The 19,975-nt window shown below is 41.9% G+C and overlaps 1 protein-coding gene across 2 annotated transcripts in view; it reads right to left on the bottom strand.

The window, feature by feature from the left end:
* Window positions 1–19,975, bottom strand: part of SYNDIG1 (synapse differentiation inducing 1) — a 283,353-nt gene that overhangs the window by 71,167 nt on the left and 192,211 nt on the right. For both annotated transcript variants that reach the window (XM_083175961.1, XM_083175962.1), the window contains exon 3: window positions 6,908–7,045. In XM_083175961.1, coding sequence (XP_083032087.1) covers window positions 6,908–7,045 — 138 coding nt within the window. The remainder of the gene's footprint in view (window positions 1–6,907; window positions 7,046–19,975) is intronic.

The raw sequence follows: 19,975 nt of genomic DNA, 5'->3' as shown, positions 1-19,975 counted from the left end.
GACGGCGAAAAGACGCGATCCGTAAGAATGCGGTAAAGTCCGCGTCAATCAGAATAAGGGCCATTGTCTCTATATATATATATATATATATATATATATATATATATATATATATATATATATATATCAGGATTCCACACTAGGTAGAAAGTGATCCGCACACCAGTTTGCTTAGTAGCTTTTTATATTGAAAAATAACAAGAAAAAAATCCCAAAAGGGAATAAACAACTGCACATGGCAACATACTGAATATTTCAAGAATGGAAGGTACAGCCTGTTTCGGTGGTGCTACCACCTTTGTCAAGGGTACCCTTGACAAAGGTGGTAGCACCACCGAAACAGGCTGTTGGGTAATCTGCTGGAAGTTGGTGACGGGTGTCCACAGTACACTTTATCTGCAGTGATGGACCTATGATAAGTACCTGTACCTTCCATTCTTGAAATATTCAGTATGTTGCCATGTGCAGTTGTTTATTCCCTTTTGGGATTTTTTTCTTGTTATTTTTCAATATAAAAAGCTACTAAGCAAACTGGTGTGCGGATCACTTTCTACCTAGTGTGGAATCCTGCTATATGACATTATTTATGTGTTCTGGCACCCGAAGTTGATCTCTGGAGCAGTGTGCGGTTTTTCATCTGTAAATATATATATATATATATATATATATATATATATATAGAGGGTGGATTCGGCACTCCAGTGGTGTATTTCCAATACAGCAGCGACCTTGGTGCCTTTCTGTGTGCTGTATGCACACTAAATAGTCAGAGTAGGGATAGGCACTCATAGGATTTAGCTCAGAAAAAATGCAAGACATAGAGTCTTTGCTGTAGCAACGTTTCGGTTTAATAACCGTTATCAAGCTCGAGCTTGATAACGGTTAATAAACCGAAACGTTGCTACAGCAAAGACTCTTTGACTTGCATTTTTTCTGCGCTAAATCCTATGAGTGCCTATCCCTACTCTGACTATATATATATATATATATATATATATATATATATATATATACACACACACACATACATATAATATATATATAATATATATATATATATATATATATATATATATACAGGGCTATTTTTCAGTAGGCTCCAGCAGGAACTGAGGCCCTTATTCTAGTTCACTCTTTCTGACAAAATATTTCTTAGATGGGCAAAACCATGTGCACTGCAGGTGAGGCAGGTGTTGCTTGTGCAGAGATAATTAGATTTGGGTGGGGTTTTACACCTTCCTCACCTGCAGTGCACATGGTTTTGTCCACCTAAGAAATATTTTGTCAGAAAGAGTGAACTAGAATAAGGGCCTCAGTTCCTGCTGGAGCCTGCTGAAAAATAGCCCTGTATATATACTGTGTATATATATATATATATATATATATATATATATATATATATATATATATATATATATATATATATATATATATATATATATCTAGAAATGGGCAGAAAGAAGGCGCTTCATGGTGTAGTATTCAAAGTATGAAATTTATTAAAATATATATTCCCAGGTGCGGGTAAACATGTACTCGTACCAGATATAAAAACACTGTGGACTGGGTTCCACAAGACATGGGTTTTAAACCATAGGCATAAGCTGCTCACACTGTACCAGGACCAGGACCTTGCTTGTACTCGAACGCCGCAGAGCTGGGTTGCAGGGAAGCGTGGAGACGGCGTTCGAGTACAAGCAAGGTCCTGGTCCTGGTACAGTGTGAGCAGCTTATGCCTATGGTTTAAAACCCATGTCTTGTGGTACCCAGTCCACAGTGTTTTTATATCTGGTACGAGTACATGTTTACCCGCACCTGGGAATATATATTTTAATAAATTTAATACTTTGAATACTACACCATGAAGCGCCTTCTTTATGCCCATTTCTAGATCTCTTTTGCTCTGTGGATTCCAAAGATTTTGCTCCAAGAGAAAGAAGCAGCTGCAGGTCCCCTGGATATTGGACTTTGGTGTGCCCATTCCCTTTGTGTTATATATAAGGGACTTCCTAACTGGTATTTTCTCAAAGGGACTGACAGTTAAGCGCAGACTATCAATCCTCTCTTCTAAATATATATATATATATATATATATATATATATATATATATATATATATAAACGCAACAATATATACATATATAAAACATGTTGGGCTGGCTGTTTAAAAAATGTACCTAGGGCAGGCTCCAGGCTGGCTGGCTGACTTGCTTGGATGGGCAGAGCATGCTAGGTCAGGTGCAGCTGGCAGCAGGAGACTGAGAGGAGGCAGCCCGTTGCAGCTTACACTCACTGACATCATCATCTCGCGAGCGCGTCGGGGCATCTCGGCGGCAGCGGCATTGGTGAACGGGCTGGACTGGGAGGTAGGACCGGAGGCTTTTTAAGACACCCGGTTTCAGGGAGAATCCCAGAATCCGGGAGATTGGAACAGCCTCCGGGAGGGTTGCCACCAAAAACGTAAGAATCCCGGAAATCCGGGAGAGGTGGCAACCCTAGGTGTGAGGTATTTAGGATAGACTGGAAATGAGTGGAAATGGATGTTATTGAAGTTAATAATGCTGTAGGAACTAAAAATTTTTTTGGTGATTTTAGCTGTTTTTATGATTTAAAAAATAAAAAACAGAAAAAACCCGAAAAGGCGAATTTTGCAGTGTTGTGTTTGCACCCAAACTAAGCCACTATCTGGTGTTTTAGCTGTATGTGAATAGGACGGGCAGCTGACATCCTGTGACATCAGCTGTCTGCCCCCGGCACCACATCACTGTCTAATCTCCATGAGAACGCCCAGCGTTTTCATGGGAACACAGTCCTTAGTACTGTGGGGCAGATGTACAAAGCCCGGTGAAGGGATAAAGTGCAGATAAAGAAGAAGGCAATATCGGCGGCAGGGGGATATTGTTATGGGGATGCGGTCAATTTACCGGCGGTCGGAATCCCGGCGGTCAAAATCCTTATGCCGGAATACCGACCGCCGAAATACCGAAACTTTCTCGCTCCGTGGGTGTTCACGACACCCATAGAGAGAGAATAAATTAGCATGCCGAGCGTATTGCGTGGCGAGCGCAGCGAGCCCGCAAGGGGGGGGGGGGGGCGATCCACGTCCCCCCCTAGTTGGCATTTCGGCGGTCAGGATTCCATACCGAATCCATTGTTATGTATGTATGGGCCGATAGTCTACTACAGTGGACCCTTATTCTAGTATCAGCTAGACCATTCTGAATGTGCAGAAATCTGAGGGTTTTACTTTGCAGCTTAAAGGGGCATACACATGGAGTGGTTTTGTGCAATTTTCTAAGCAATCTGACTAGATTGCTTAGAAAGTAAGCACAGATCTCTCTGTGTGCATGCCCCAAGAGATTAATTATCTCCTGCTAAGTAAGTCAGTGCATGCAGTCAAAATCTAGTCAAATTGCTTAGCAAGTGACTGCAAATCTCTCTGTGTGTACAGAACGAGAGATACTGATCACAATCTCAAATTCAGAACCCCTACGCAACCTTTTTTTGCTAAAGGAAAATTGCTTAGCAAAATCGCTTAGCGCTTAGCACAAATCTCTGCATGTGTATGTGCTCCCCACTGTATGGGAGATCTGTACACCAGGAAATCGCCTACCCTAAATAGCTTAGCAAAATTGGTTAGCACACATCTCTACATGTGTATGCCTCTTAAGAGCTGAGTTTTCTGCTCAACAATTTACCAGTTAAAACAATATCTACTTCTAAGCCTTAAGCAGATGTCTTCATTTCCACCTGATTAGTACTGTATAGTTGTGCTAAGCTTGTGTAAATATCATAACGTGTACTCTTCTTGCTATGTGGAGCCAGTGTGTCCCACCACTGAGACATAAAAATCCAAATAGACCAATAACAATGCTCCCAGTCTGAAACGACTGAAATTGACTTTAAAACGTTATCTAAATTTTAAATAATTTTAAATCATTTTCTGACAGTAGAAATTCAAAGCTGGAAGTGTTTGGTATACTTATAAAGGTTGATTTTTTTTATATATAAATATCAACATCAATATCAACTTATTCTAAATCATTCCAAACACATTTACTAACTTTTAAACATTAATATAAAAATTATATTTTAGTGAATGGGTATTTTAGCCCTGGAAATACAATTTCTGTTTAGCTAAGTTTCTAAGAAAAATCAACCTTTAGTAAATATACCCTTAACAGTCAATTACCATTGCTTTCAACTGCTTAAAGTTGTTGAGTGTTGGCACAGCTTTCTGAGGAGCTGAAAGGGTCAGTGTATGCATTTAACATCGCAATTGTCTTCATCTGGCTTAATTTGAACCTAACGAGTCAACCAAATTTCAAGGCCTTTAAAAAAAGTAAATATGAAATTGGATGTGTGCCCACATTTTTGCATATGCCAACTTCACTTTTATTTTTTTCTCAATAACTTCAGCAAATGAATAGCAGTTGTGCACTAAAATGCAGAAATACATCATGTTGGGACAGCACGGTCAATGCAATGGTTAGCATTACTGCCTCACAGCACTGGGGCCATATAGTCAATTCCCAGAATGGCTCTAACTGTGTGGACTTTGTATATTCTCCCGATGCTTATGTGGGTTTCCTCCGAGTACTCCGGTTTCCTCCCACAATCCAAAAATATACTGGTAGGTTAATTGGCTCCCAACAAAAATGGGACTGATGTGAATGTTCGAATATTCTCTGTAAAGTGCTGCGGAATATGGGGGTTATTCATGTTTATTCGGTCCTCTGTGCATTCGCATGGAGGACCGATGTTGTGCGTCTGCGCATCCACATTTCTGCGCATGTGCAGACATGGGGTGTGTGCACCTACGGTGAACTTTTGGTTCGCTGGCTGCACAGCGTGCGAGGTGTGGAGGAGGGGGGGGGGGCGCTGGCGGCCCTATTACCATATGGGAAAACCCAGCGTTTCATTGGCGTTCCCATGAGAATGCTGGGCGTTCTCAAGGTAATGAGGCAGTGATGCGGGTGCGGGCACCTGACATCACGGGATGTCAGCTGCCCGCCCATATCCGTCCCAGTGTACACGCATATGTAAGTGACTTGAAAGTCACTTTTATATGCGTGTACATTCCACATATTTTGATGGTTGGCGACGATCGAAAGATGTGAGAGGTTACCCACAGCATGCAAATGGTTGCTAAACATCCATTTGCAGCCTGTGCGGGTGAACCCGCGCTGTGAGGGGGGGCAGGTGGGCGATCATTCGCAGGGTGAGGTTTGGTGGAATTCGCAGCCTTGCGATTGAACCAGAATAACCCCTATGGGTGGAATGCAATGTGAATACCGGCGACGTGCAGCGAATCCTGTTTAGGATTCGCTGCACATTCGCCACTGATCGCCGCGTTCCGGAGCCTCACCGGCTCCGGTATTCAACGAGTCGGGGGCTCGCTGCCCCTGACCGGCGAATATGAGCTCCTGCGGCGTATGCCGCAGGGAGCCTGAAAACGGTGGCAGGCAGGGAGATGGAAGTCTCCCTGCCTGCCCCAGAGCGTATGTGGGGGGGAGGTGGGCTCCCCGGGTGCCAGGCAGCACAGGCTGCCCCCCGGGGGTGCCAGCAGGGGACCGGGTATATTCACTACACCCGATCATGCATATGTAACGATCGGGTGCAGTGAATGGGCGGTATTCAATGTGAATACCGGCGACGTGCAGCGAATCCTGTTTAGGATTCGCTGCACATTCGCCACTGGTCGCCTCGTTCCGGAGCCTCGCCGGCTCCGGTATTCAACGAGTCAGGGGCTCGCTGCCCCTGACCGGCGAATATGAGCTCCTGCGGCGAACGCCGCAGGGAGCCTGAGGACGGTGGCAGGCAGGGAGATGGAAGTCTCCCTGCCTGCCCCAGAGCATATGTGGGGGGGAGGTGGGCTCCCCGGGTGCCAGGCAGCACAGGCTGCCCCCCGGGGGTGCCAGCAGGGGACCGGGTATATTCACTACACCCGATCATGCATATGTAACGATCGGGTGCAGTGAATATATGAATATCTAATGAGCGGCTCGGCTCCGGCGCCCCCTGCTGGCTGGTCAGTGTAAAAAAATAAATATTTTTTTATTAAATATATATTCATGTGCTGTAAAAATAGCATGCCCCTCCTCAGAATAAAATTCCTGATTTTTTGACACCAAATGTAAAAAACAAAACACTTTATTTTAAAAGTTCACATTCCACTTCACCATAAAAAGATAGCGATTGCTACTCGGTGAATCATGGCGAAAGAAACCTTGAAATGTATTCGCCATCTGGTCATTGAATAGGGTGATTCACCGTTTTTTTTGTAAAAAATTCGCCTTACAGCACAAAATCGCCATAAAAACCTGACGAATCAGCCTCATTAAATACCGCCCTATGTGTGTGCTCTATAAATAACTGGTAATAAATAAATGTTTATGTTTTTACGCTTAACAAGTACTGCTGTTATTTCTTTCACTTTAGAGACACAGTGAAATATGTAATTTGACCAGGGGTGCCAACATTTTAGCATAAAACTGTACATTTTCAATGCAAACAACAACAGCTAACATCACAAATAATTCTTTTCCCACTGCTATTGTTCCGTATCTGTTTATAGGAGATAAACAAACAAACAAGCACTATAAATAAAAGGAAATGCAGGTAATGAATAAAATGATTAATAGCGGCTATTAGCAAAAAGCCCAAAGACAAATAAAAATTCTCTGACTGCCAAAAATATCTGTTCGCAATTAGAGACACAAAGTTCTACGCATGAATAATGTATCTCTGCGATAGACCCATTTCTGCTCTCCTGCTAAAAATGAACACGTAATGTTAATCTGATGCAACAAGAAGAAGAATTTCTAGGAGACAGGAAATGCTGAGATTCATTATATGGAGTATTTGACAGGTATGTGTTAACGATTGTCACCAAATGCAAACTTACCTCGTGTGACAAATAAAAGGCAGCAATCCCCAAGGGCCAGAAGCAGCACAGCATAGAAAATACACTGAGGCCAAGGTGATCCCTTGGTGGCATCATTAAGAAGTTGTCTTCACTTTCTGTGTCACTGGAATAGTCACTCTGTATAGAACACAAATGAGAAAAAATAAAAGTATTAATGTGCTGTAATAAGACGCTGTCTGAGATGTACATTGCATGTAATTGGAGAATTTTGTACAACTGTTGGGGACTTTTAAACTGTTGGAATATATAACAACAGATCTTCATTCTATCATGATAAACCAACTTAACGTGCAATCGAATGTTCAAAAGAAAACATTAATAATGTAATACATTGATTATATGTAGGGATGACTGGGTTCTGATCTGAGCTCCAAGCTCTCATGAACTTCACAATCAGAGATGGGATCCGAGCCTGGGTCCGAGATTTCCTGCCAGACTCGCATCCCAGAACAAGGCAATACATCCTTATCCCGCTGTCAGATTCTCACAGGTTTTTGATCCTATATAAGTCCCCGCCGCTTGCCGCCAATTTCAGTCCAGCATAGGAGAGTGTGCGAGACGGAACTCTGTCTGTGGTTAGTGGTGTCAGGTGGGTCCTTGCTGTGCCTGCTTTCTGCCTCTGTCTGCCCTATAACTGGGTGCTGCCACCAGGGCCGGACTAGGACCAGAAATCGGCCATGGCATTTTCAGCACACAGGCCCACCCGCAGCAGGCGGGACCCTTGCGCTGTGAAGCCGCACAGCAAAAAGGGGGTGTGGTCTCATGGGAAGGAGGCAGAAGAAGGCATTACACATTCTGGAACACACAGTAATGCCCATTACAGAATATGACACAATCTGGACCCCACAGGCTGTTCCCCTTGTATAATAACAGGACACAACAGGCTGTTCCCTCTGTATAATGACAGAACACCACAGGCTACTCCACCTGTATAATAACAGGAAACCACAGGCTGCCCCCCCGCACAATAACTGGACACCACAGACTGTTCCCCCTGCACAATAACAACACTACAGGCTGCTCCACCTGCACAATAACTGGACACCACAGGCTGTTCCCCTGCTCAATAACAGAACACCACAGGCTGCTCCCCCTGCACAATAACTGGACACCACAGGCTACTTCCCCTGCACAAAAACTGGACACCATAGGCTGCTCATCCTGCATAATAACAGGACTGAGGAGTTAGGACACCACAGGCTTCTCTCAGAGAAGTTATCTAGGACTCGGAGAAGCCTGTGGTGTCCTGACTACTCAGTCCTGATCTCCCCTGTACATGTGCTACCTGAGGCTATATGAAGTGGGTTTCGCAGCTGCCGCCGCAACCGGATAGACACACACAAGCTGCAAGCAGGAAGTAGGGTGCCGTGTGATTGGCACAGGCAGGCTGCGCTGCTTCCTGCCTTCTTCTTCTCCTCTGACCCCTCGTCCCACCCACAACAAATTTTCACAGCATCGAGCTGTTCCGTGGGTCTTCAGAATATTTCAGATTAATAGCACGAATATGAAATGTCACACAGTTCTTTTAATAGGGCCTAAATCAGTTATGGTTTAAGATGCTATCTCTGCTACTTCCTTTGAAGCAGCAGAGATAGCAATGTACAGTATGATCACGCAGGAGGCATCTATTATATAAGCAGATACTTCCTGCTGCAGTAGTGATCTGACCTGCTTCCTAGAATGCAAACCAACCATTGCAGAGTCCAGGTAATGTCTGTGCAATGATGGAAATCCCTGATCTCTTACCTCCTTCTAAATGGTTGCAAGACATTTTCACGTTCTTAAGTAGGCTGTTGCCACCTCCTCCCTGCCCCACAGATGAGAATAGACCATCAATCCTTTTTCCAACATCACAGGACCTGTTTGCCCACACGCAGAATGGGTCCTGCACATTTGTACTGAGAATTGGTACTTATATGCATAAATTATATAACTGAAGTAGGATACTTAGCATATTTCACAGAGTCCAGATTAACGTTACCATAGAGAACTACCGTATAAACAGGTAACAGAAGGCTTTCCGAATGATCCAGGCAGATACATTTTGCTGAGCAGCTCAGAGCATAAATTCTAGTATGAATCAGGTCAAGACATAATCAGACTGATTACAACCCAAAACAGAGGGTGAAATTTAATAGGATGAGAGATTCAGAAAGTGAAGCCCCGTACACATGGGGGCGATATATTGCTCAGCCATATATTGATAGCAATATATGGCTGAGCAATATATTGCTCAGTTTCTCCTTTTCATCAGCGACCAGAGATGGTCGCTGATGAAAAGGAACCTCAGCCGGCGGTGCCGCAGGGGTAATCAGCTGGTCGCGATCAGCGATTACAATGGGGCAGAAAACGGGAGCGCGCACCTGGCGATTTATCACTGGGGCACATTCCCATCACTAGCAATATGGTCGCCAGCGACCATATTCCCAGCGATTTCAGCCCCTATCGCCCCCGTGTGTACACAGCATGAGAGATTTGGTAAGAAATATCCAGCTTTTTTAAAGCAGCAATCATTTACACTGCAAAATCAAACTGGTTTTGCAGTGTAAATGATTGCCGCGTTAAAAAAAGCTGGAGATTTCTTACCAAAACTCTCATCCTATTAAATGTCACCCAGTGTGTCCAGGGAGGTCCTGTATAAGGGTTAAATCATCCAATCAGTACCAATGAAAGAAACAAGCAGGATTCTAACTACTGCTGCAGTGATTAGAAGTCAGACTGAAGCAAAGCACAATGATAACTAGTCTGCACAGCTGAATGATTACCAGGAGACTGATTGGAGCTCACAGAAGGTAACACGGACTGACTGAACTGTGCTTATTAAATAATCTAACATTTGTTTTGTTAAAACCACCCACACGTGCTCAATTGTCTTTCTGTGACAATGATTAATAGTAAAGTATTCACAAAATAAATAGGGCAGGTGCCTTTCCAATTCCACCATAGATCTTGTAATTACCAATTGGATTTATGTGGAGATAGAAATCTCTGAAAGTGTAGGGTACACAAAAATACAGCTCATGCATAGAGAGTGCAGGGTGGCAAGCAGAAGCACCGGGATTTAATGCTCATCTGGGAAATTGGCACAGGGGGTTATGTTTAGTTTTTAAAATGTCACGATGACAGTTAAGTAAATACTTTTTGTTACGGCATTTAGACAATGACGCTGAAACAAGAACCCACTAGAAAAGATGGGAGAAATAATGCATTACATTCTGAAATGTAGCTAAAAGCACAAATTGGGGACAAAGATGAGTCAGGATGCTGAAGTGGCAAACTGTATCTTAAAATAGAAAAGCAATCATGATAAGTACCTGTCAATCACAACTTTGCTTAACAAAGTTGCGCCACAGAACAGTGTTCTACCATGATTCCAAACTGCAAATTACAAAGTATAGAAGTAGTAGTGCCTGACAGCTTTGGAACACATATTTATAAAGAATTCAGAAAAACTATTCATTATTTCACACTCAATCATTCAGTTGTCACATGTCAACAGATGAGTACATTTAGTGCCAAACATTTTTAGGTACATATAATAAATATTAAAAGCCAGTTTAACCCACAGGTACTAAAGGAACATAACAAGGCTAAAATAATTAACTATAATCCCAAAGATATTAGTCTTAATTAACTTTGATGAATTACTGTAGAACAGTGATTGCTGCAGTATAATAATATAATTTGCTTATCACGTAAATCATGTTAGCAATATTCATGGTCCTGAGAGATGTAAAGAACAAAGAAGTGTTCTTAATGTGACAGGTGAAAGTGAACACTATGCTTAGAATTATAGGGCCTACACACATCCCGATTTTGGCCAGAGATATAGCATGCCAGATTTAGCATAGCAGATTTCCTTTGAGCACAAAATCATCTATATTGCTTAGAACGTGCAAAATGTGTCAACGATATGCCTCAGCGATTCTGCTTAGGGATTTAAGCATGCCAGATTGACACCACACAAAAGGCGCCCGATATGCAGGGTCTTGCTAAACGATTTTGCTAGATTGATGGGACATGCTCATTCTTCATCTTAATGCGATTTAGACACGCGGGGCCGCGCATCTATATCGGTTTAGCCCCCACACACACACCGATGTATGCTTAGTTTCTAAGCGACCTTGCTAAATCGCTTAGAAAATGGCACAAAATCGGCATGTGTGTAGGCCCCATTAGATACCTAGATTGCATAACCAGACTTATGATATGTACTTATATTGCCAGCTGCTCATTTGCTGTAACTGTAGAAACACAAAGAGAACAATGATAGTAGTCTATGGGGGTATTCAATCTGTGTCGATATTTCCCGACAGGGGAAATATTGGCACTCACCTATTTAATGCTACCGTTAACAACAGCTTTGAAGGGTAATAAAAATAAATAAAAAAAAAGATCTATAGCACATAACAGGAGCAGCTGTCACTCCTCCACCAGGTGCTATCAGCCTGGAATATAACAATGCAAACATATATGGAGATTGAGCATTGTCGGAAATGGCCGCTGATTTCGAAAAACGGACGTGAATTCGACAATCTGCACCCTTTTTAACCGATCCGTGGACTTTCCGACACTCGACAGACGGGACATTTAATTCCGGCTGTTGAGTTACAGTCGGAAGAATTAAAAAACAGCCCGGGTTTCCAACTGTCAAGAATCTTGGATTGAATACCCCCTATGGTTGAAGGCATCCATACAAAACCCTAAAGAGTGCCCTCGCCTCTTATGGCACTATCCTTGTTCTCCTTGTGTTTGTAACCCTATATCAGTTGTCGTCAACAATTCAATTTTTATGGGTATCCAAAGAACACAGAAATCAAGTGGCGCTTAAAATACAAACAAACAATATTAATAAATATAAATGAATTTATTCTTTGCAGCATATAAGAGAAACATACAAAAACTTCCTCGGGGTATCAAAATAACATTTAATATGATATGATAAATTCATAAAACATTAAGACAATCACTGATGAGAGCAGTTTTATCTATTAACTTGAATTTTGGGCTTCAACTAGTACGTATTAACAAAAAAATAATTTTCCAATAAATCAAAACTGGGTGGATAATTTCTCTAATAATATAAGAAATTATCCACCCAGTTTTGAGTTTTGTTTGTTTGTATTTTAAGTGCCATTTTAAGTGTCGTCTGACAATAAAAACTCCAGGATAAATTGTTGCAAGTGGTAGACCCAGGGGATATGGGACAAGAAGATGAGGTCAAGGGGTTTGTCTTCATCTTCACCTTATTGGCACCCACATGCCAATCCCTCCTACACAAATGTCTAAAAATACTTACAAGAACAGCTGTATCCCTTAGAGGAAGGTAGGGGGACCACATGATGTAGAATGCAGGACTTCCTCTGTAGATTGGAAAGATGTGTGACCTCTCTGCATTGAGGTCACATAATACACAAGCCTGCTGCTCCCATTCCATCTTCTTCTCTTCTTTACAATAAAGCAGAGAATGAATCAGAAATGGAGCACTGACCTGAGGGCTGCAGCCGGTGAAGGCTTGGTGGGGCCACCTGTTAATTATCACTGCCAGTGGCCAATTCCTATATATACAAAACTACAACTAGATCAATTCATATTATACATACAAGTTTGTTATGTTTCGATATGGGCTGAACCTAAAATGAATGGGCTTATTTTATTTAGAAAATTGGCAAGTGTGCACTTGCCGATGCTGCCAGCCCGTCAGGTCCCCGCTGCAGCCGATGACTGCAGCAGCGGGGATTGGCTAGTGTGCATGGAGCTTTAGGCAGCTATCGGATCTGCTTTTGCAATAAAGATATCTGTTTTGGTTCCCGTTTTGGTAAACAGCCACAATATTACAATAACTTTTTTAGTAGGATAAATTGGGCCCTTTGAGAATTGCAATAGCTAGAAACAGAAATAAGTTAAAGGCTACCAAATCTTCCCTTATGCAATGCAATGCTGTTTTATTGAAATGATAGGCCTATGATTGTGAACAGACATGGGGGGGTTCACTTTCAAAGGCACAATCAATCTCTAATGGACAAAACCATGTGCACTGCAGGTGGGGCTGATGTAACGTGCAGAGAGAGTTAGATTTGGGTCTTTTATTGTTTCTGGGATTCTTTAATTTTTACACTGCAATATAGGTATCATTTTGAAGTACAAACTCCACCCAAATCTAATTCTCTCTGCAAATGTTATATCTGCCCCACCTGCAGTGCATATGGTTTTGTCCATCAGAGAGTGATTGTCCCTTTGCGAGTAAACCAGAATAACCCCCATGGTCCCGCCAAGCTTTAAGAAACTGCAAACATCTGTCTTCTACCTAACTACAAGTTAGAGATAGTAAAGCAATGTTCTTTTAATTTATTGTTGTAGCTAGGGATGTAGCTGGGTTGGCAAGAGCAATAGGCAATCTATGCTGGTTCAGGAACCTGGCATATTTTTTAACATCTAGAGATTATATTTTGATCAACTTTATACATGAACCATGCGATATGGGTTCACAAAGCACGAATATAAAGATCACCCAGCATTTCAAAGTTAGAGGTTTCGGGATGAGTCTGAAGCAAAGTTCCATTAATCAAGCATAGTGTACTGTTTCAGCTGGCTAATTCCTAGCTTCAAATCCTTAGCACAGGGAGAACATTGGTTTCTTTGGGCACTGTAAAGGCAACGTGATTTCCTTCCAAAAAATAAAATAAAGCCTTGTGTTCGTTTTTGATGCTTTCAATCAGGCAACCATGTCCCCTTTTTTTCCCCCAAGTTGTCACTCTGACCCCTGCATAAGGATTTTACTTACAAATGTAAACTACTACTTTGCAGTGATTGATGGTTTGGTGGATTGTTTCTGTCAGAAGCTGCTTTATCCACATTGGCGCATCCACTGGATGAGCCCACCGAGGTTTGGAAAATGCTAAACTCTGTGCTTTCTAAAATCTTCTGACGTCTTTCTGTCTCCCTGGCGTTCTTGGTAGAGTTTGGAATCTTGCAGAAACTGCAAACCATATAAATACTGTGACAGAATCTACAAGCGTAAAATAGCAGATACTACAACCAAGCCGTGTTTTGTTTCATTTATTTATTTCATTTGTTTTCATTATTTCATCTTAATATTTAACCCTTTGAGTGCCAACATCTCTGCGAGAGATGTTCAAGATATCCGCTAAAAATGCCAGCGTCGCTCACATTTGTTATATAAATTCAAACAACAAATGTATAAAAAGAAAAAGAGATTATATTTCCTACTGTATATAAGGTAAACATTACAGGTCATTATGGTGAATAAAAAGGTTTGCTTGGCAATTTTCACAGCTATTTTGACAAATTCTCACTCAATGGGTTTAGACTAAAGACATAAGAACACATTTATTATAAATAAAAAAATTGGCGAGATAATGTTGTGAGACAAAGTACCAACTAATCAGTTTTTAACTGTTCGTTTTTCAAATACAGCCGGCAAAATTACATATGTTGATTGGCTGGAACCAGTAGTGACTGCATCAGTAGGCTACAGCACAGACCACACATTGCATGGGGGAGGGGGGCGGTTATCAGATATAAATATAAATGTAATGTGTATATATATATTTGTTGTATCTTCCCTGCAGGACACAGTGATTTTTAAAAAAGACCCATTGGTTTGCTGCTGCATATTTTGGATATGCTGTTACCCATTTCAACTATTGTATGATACATGAGTTTATTAGACCTATCTCTTTGCGTGATTACAGAATATGGAATTTATCTAGCTCAACGCGTTGAGTTGAATGCTTTTATCCAGATGGGACGCCAGACTGACTGAGCCGTATGGAATCTGTATCAGATAAGCGCCAAATCTTTTTATACATTGTACGCATTATAATTGTCATTTTATGGTGGCATTAAAGTGTTTTAACAATATTACACTAGTCTACCTCTCTATGTTTTTTCCCTCATTTATCCATTCCCTGGGGATATTTGTGTGAGGAGAGAAGCAGATCATTGGGATCTTTTTGAAAGAAGCCAGAGGAAAGATCATATTGAATTCGTGCTCATATAACAGTGGTGGGAGGCCACTGAAAACGATACTTCTCTGTGTGTGGGGTGCCGTTGTGTTACACTTATGGTGGAGGGACCACCCTTGAAGTAATCAAAATACTACACTAGGAGGCCCCTATCTCATTCCCCTTTTCTAGATTACGCAGAGGTTTCCCTGAACAGAAACCAACAGAAGGAGCTGCCGCCCTGAAAGAAAGGTATAGTGTGTATACGGAATTCGGGGGACCTGAATCCGGGACAATAAGAGACTTTATACGAGAAATATCAGCGCTAGTACCACCAATATCAGTATATATATATATATATATATATATATATATATATATATATAAAAGCTATGATATTACTGGTGCCTGTCCTTGTGTTTCCCTCCTATGTCCCTATAGATTGTAAGCTTGCAGCAGGGCCCTCCTACCTCCAAGTCTGTCTGTTGTTACCCAGTTTGTTTATCTCTGCTTACAATTGTAAAGCGCAACAGAATCTTATATTTATTTATATATATATATATATATATATATATATATATATATATATATATAAAAAGGAAGAAAAGATAGGGGTGCGCTAAATGTACCACACTGTGGCTTTACATACAATGAATCAAATAAAATAGATTAGATAAAAGCAAGTAACATTTATTGTAAGGTTAAATCCAGCATTCAGTTTTCATTTCGCAGTTTTTTTATGTGCCACATATAGTTCAGATCCGCTGCGGCAGCGGATCTGAACTATATGTGGCACATAAAAAAAACTGCGAAATGAAAACTGAATGCTGGATTTAACCTTACAATAAATGTTACTTGCTTTTATCTAATCTATTTTATTTGATTCATTGTATGTAAAGCCACAGTGTGGTACATTTAGCGCACCCCTATCTTTTCTTCCTTTATCCTATCCAACCTGTACCTTTATTTAACAGCAAGGTACGATAGAGGTGCTGCTCTTAAAGCGCATTATTGGGGCCACATCTCTCTGTTTCATATATATATATATATATATATATATATATATATATATATATATATATATATATATATATAGCCTCCTGTGCATGTATCCATGCGCTCCCGGCACTCTCCAATATCCCAAAAAAGACGACCAAACAGCGGGTCTAAGGTCAACGTTTCAGGGGTCTTTAATTGCCCCTTTCGTCAGGACATCAGTACTAATGTCCTGACGAAAGGGGCAATTAAAGACCCCTGAAACGTTGACCTTAGACCCGCTGTTTGGTCGTCTTTTTTTTGGGATATTGGAGAGTGTCGGGAGCGCATGGATACATGCACAGGAGGCTATACAGAGGTTATCCACGGCACCCACAAACTGTATTGCAGTTAGCAGGAGTACCGGATCTTAAAGGAGACTATATATATATATATATATATATATATATATATATATATACACACATACTCAGCAGTGCTGTTTCATTGAGCAGCCGCTGAACCTGGTACATTATCTCTCTCCAAGCGGTTAACCTCAGAAGATTCATGGTTGCTAGCCAATATTGTATACACTGTCTAGGGACATTTGCCAGTTGGGATCAATATTCAAATGTATGCATTTTACACCAATTTGAATAATTAATTCCTATCAATTGCTCAAAATACATATTAATAATAGATATGAAGACAAGAAATAATGAGAGCACAGATGCAAATGCTCATAGCAACCAAATGGATTCTAAGGTGTTTATTTAATAAGGTGGGAGTTCTATTCAGTAGCATAACTAATATTTCCGCGCCCCCCGTCCCAGTAAAATTGTGCGCCCCCCTCACCGCTGCCCAGTCTGTTTCTGATCTGCTGCCTTGCCTGGCAGAGCAGCAATAGCTTCTGCAGATATATTCGGTACTTGTGTAGTTTCACGGCGCCAGCATGGCGCCGTGCGTCTGAGTCCCCTTGTGGGGCTCGCTTCGCTCGCCCACGCTGCGGGCTCGGTGGCTCGCTACGCTCGCCACGCTATTTAAAATCAACTCCATGCCAACATGGATAGTGGAGGTATGAACTATCCATGTTGGCATGGCGTTAAGTTACTTTTTTAAACATAGTTTGTGGCGAGCATAGAACCCGGAAGTAGCACGGCGCCATGAAACTACACAAGTACCATATATTCTTTAAAGATAGGACCTAATTACATTTGCTAAGAAAGTTTCAGGTATATAACTGTAGCTTAGTGAAACGCCTCAAAAACCAGACAAAGGAAATCCTCTCATAAGCTGCAATGTCAGATCTGCAATTTAAACTTGACTTTCTAATTATTCTGAAGAGCTGATCCGTCAGTTTGAAAGGTTTTTTTATGGACATTAAATTTACTTAAAAATGAAATTAGAAACATAGCACAGATGTTTATAAAACTGCCAGCAACATATGTTGCATAATGAAATAATTAGGCTGACAGTTTGACTGGCAGTCAGTCACTTTGACAGTTTTATTATTACCAACTCTAATGTGTAAGACTGTCTAAAAGTGTCTTTGGAGTCCTAAGTACAGCAATCCTGCAGAGCTATTTATTTCAATTCCCCGCATCAAACCTGAAAGAAATGACACACTGTGCCAGTGTCTTTTCCCAACCTTGTCACTTGGCTGTTTGAAACAGAGCACAGCAAACATGGTATATGTAACATGGAAACGATAAGCAATTGTAACTTTAAGTGTGGGAAGAAGGTGGATAAGACAGAAATGGTTACTGCAAACAAATAATCACGCTCTAGTTACAGCTGTTCTATGATGTACAGTAAGGTAAAAGTACAGTTACCATAACACCCAATAGTTATTCCTTACAATGGCCCTTATTCTGGTTGGTACGGTAATATCCGCGTGCATTCGTGCCGCCGATATTTTGTGTCTGCGCATGTGCAGAGGAGTCTCTGCGCATGTGCGAGCGGGGCGTACGGCCAAATCCCGCATGAAATGTGAACACTCCGAACAGGGGGTGGAGAGGGGCGTGAAGGGCTATTTGGGCTCATTACCATATGCATACGCCCCGCGTTTCATGGGCGTTCCCATGCAAACGCTGGGCGTACGTATGGTAATGCGGCCGTGACGCACGTGTAGGGGGCGGACATATGACATTGCCGGATGTCAGCTGCCCGCCCAGATCCCTGCTTTTGCACGGAAAAATATCCGTGTGGTCTGAGGTTGTGGGAGCTGGTGGACCACTCGGTCCTGCATTCGATGGTCTGCGACCATCGAATGATGGGGGAGTTTCCCTGAGATGGAGGAGGCGTATTCCATGAAAAATACGCGTGCGGTCCGTTCGGCCAGCTTCTTACCCCGTACGGACGGAGTTGGCGATCCGTATGGAAGGCGGGGTTTCGCACGCACGGTCCTGGCCGCATATTCGGATCCGGCCGCACCGATCAGAATAAGGGCCAATGTGATCCCATTCCACAATCATCATATCACACACGCAAATTCTTACTCTAAAAATTATTTTGGAAATACTACATGATTAGCCAAGACTGATCATTTCCGACAACAATTATTCAATGACTAAACTCTCACGGGGAGATGTATCAATCGTTGGCCAATTAACTCCTAATTGATCATTTACAGTAAGAACCCGATTGATTATTACTTTATCTATTTGCACTTTATCATTCTCCAAGGTTTGATACAGTATCAGGATTTAATTGCATAATTTATTTTTGACAACTTAAGTGTACCTGTAGTCAAATGCTTACAGTTAGTATGGTTGTGGACAAAGAGCCTGATTTGGTAGCTATTTTGTTTATACTGTATAGCACTCTTTCTCCAATTGTACTCAAGGCCCTTTACACGGTACAAATGATCTAGGGCCACGTGTATAAAGCTTCAAAAAGTGATAAAGTGGAGAGTGACAGCCAGCCAGCCAATCATATTTCAAACCCAGCCTGTAACATGGCAGTTAGGAGTAGAGTTGAGCGGTCCGGATTCCAAGGAATCTGAACTTCTCCGAACACAGCCCCTCGAGCCGCCTGCGATCCGTGGTCGCGAGTTTCCGGCTTGGTTCGGAAACCTGAGTGCGGCCGAACGGCATAGTCTGCGTCGGATTCTCAGGAAACGTTGAGTCTTTAAAGGTATTTGGCGCCATTTCACAAACGCTTCCGAACAGCGCACAGCTCTGTGGGTTCTCTTATGCTGGGTCTTGTGGTGCTGGTTATTGTGGTGCACTGCTTGGTCTTGTGGTGCTGGGTCTTTTGCTAGCCTGGTGTCTTTTTAAGGTCCCAGGCATAAATTATAGTCTATAATATATACAGTATAGTCAGCATCAGTTGTAGTACTATTTTACCGTGTATGTTTCGGGTTGTGTGTCAGACAGACTGTCAGTCTGTATAGTGCTGGGCAGAGGCTGGGTCAGTCAGTGTAGTGTAATGTACAGGCAGGCAGGCTGTGTCAGTCAGTGTGTCTACTATAATAATTGTACTGCACTGCACTGCACCCCTACACCATAGTGAGATACTGTCACAAGCTCTGTGTGTGATTGTTCTGCCTCCTTGCAGTTTTGGACAAGCTGCATCCTCAAAAAAATAAAATAAAAAAGATATAGTTTGCTCTTGTTTATTTACATTGTTTGTGTGCACTGCGCTGCACCCCAGATATGTGAATTGTGATCTGTGAATTTAAAAATGGATAACAAACAGTTTAAAGGACCAAATACTCCTGCTCCTGCTTCCATCATTCATGGTGACAATTTAATGTTATCTACTATTGCCGTCGCTGATGCTCAAATATGGAGGCCCTTGTACAGGCTGCCTTTGTATTACTTAAGCTGCCCACACTCCAGTGTGTACTCGGAGAGAGTCTTCTGCACAGCTGGGAACCTTGTGAGTGAGCAGCGTCAGAGGCTGCTTCCTCAAAATGTAGAAAAAATTATGTTCATAAAAATGAACTACAAGTTTCACAAGGAAGACCTTTCCCACCAATTCCATCGCAAAACAGAGACATCGCTAATGGAGGATTCCAGCAGTGATGAACTGATATTGTGTGATGATGATGAGAAGCATGTACAGTACACACTGATGAGAGTGAGGATTAGGATGGTGAATG

This window comes from Crinia signifera, chromosome 3 (genome assembly GCF_055691185.1).
Source record: "Crinia signifera chromosome 3, ASM5569118v1, whole genome shotgun sequence".
NCBI classification, from domain to species: Eukaryota; Metazoa; Chordata; class Amphibia; order Anura; family Myobatrachidae; genus Crinia; species Crinia signifera.
Note: the sequence above shows the minus strand (reverse complement) of the source record. Positions and strands in the feature narration are given on the sequence as shown.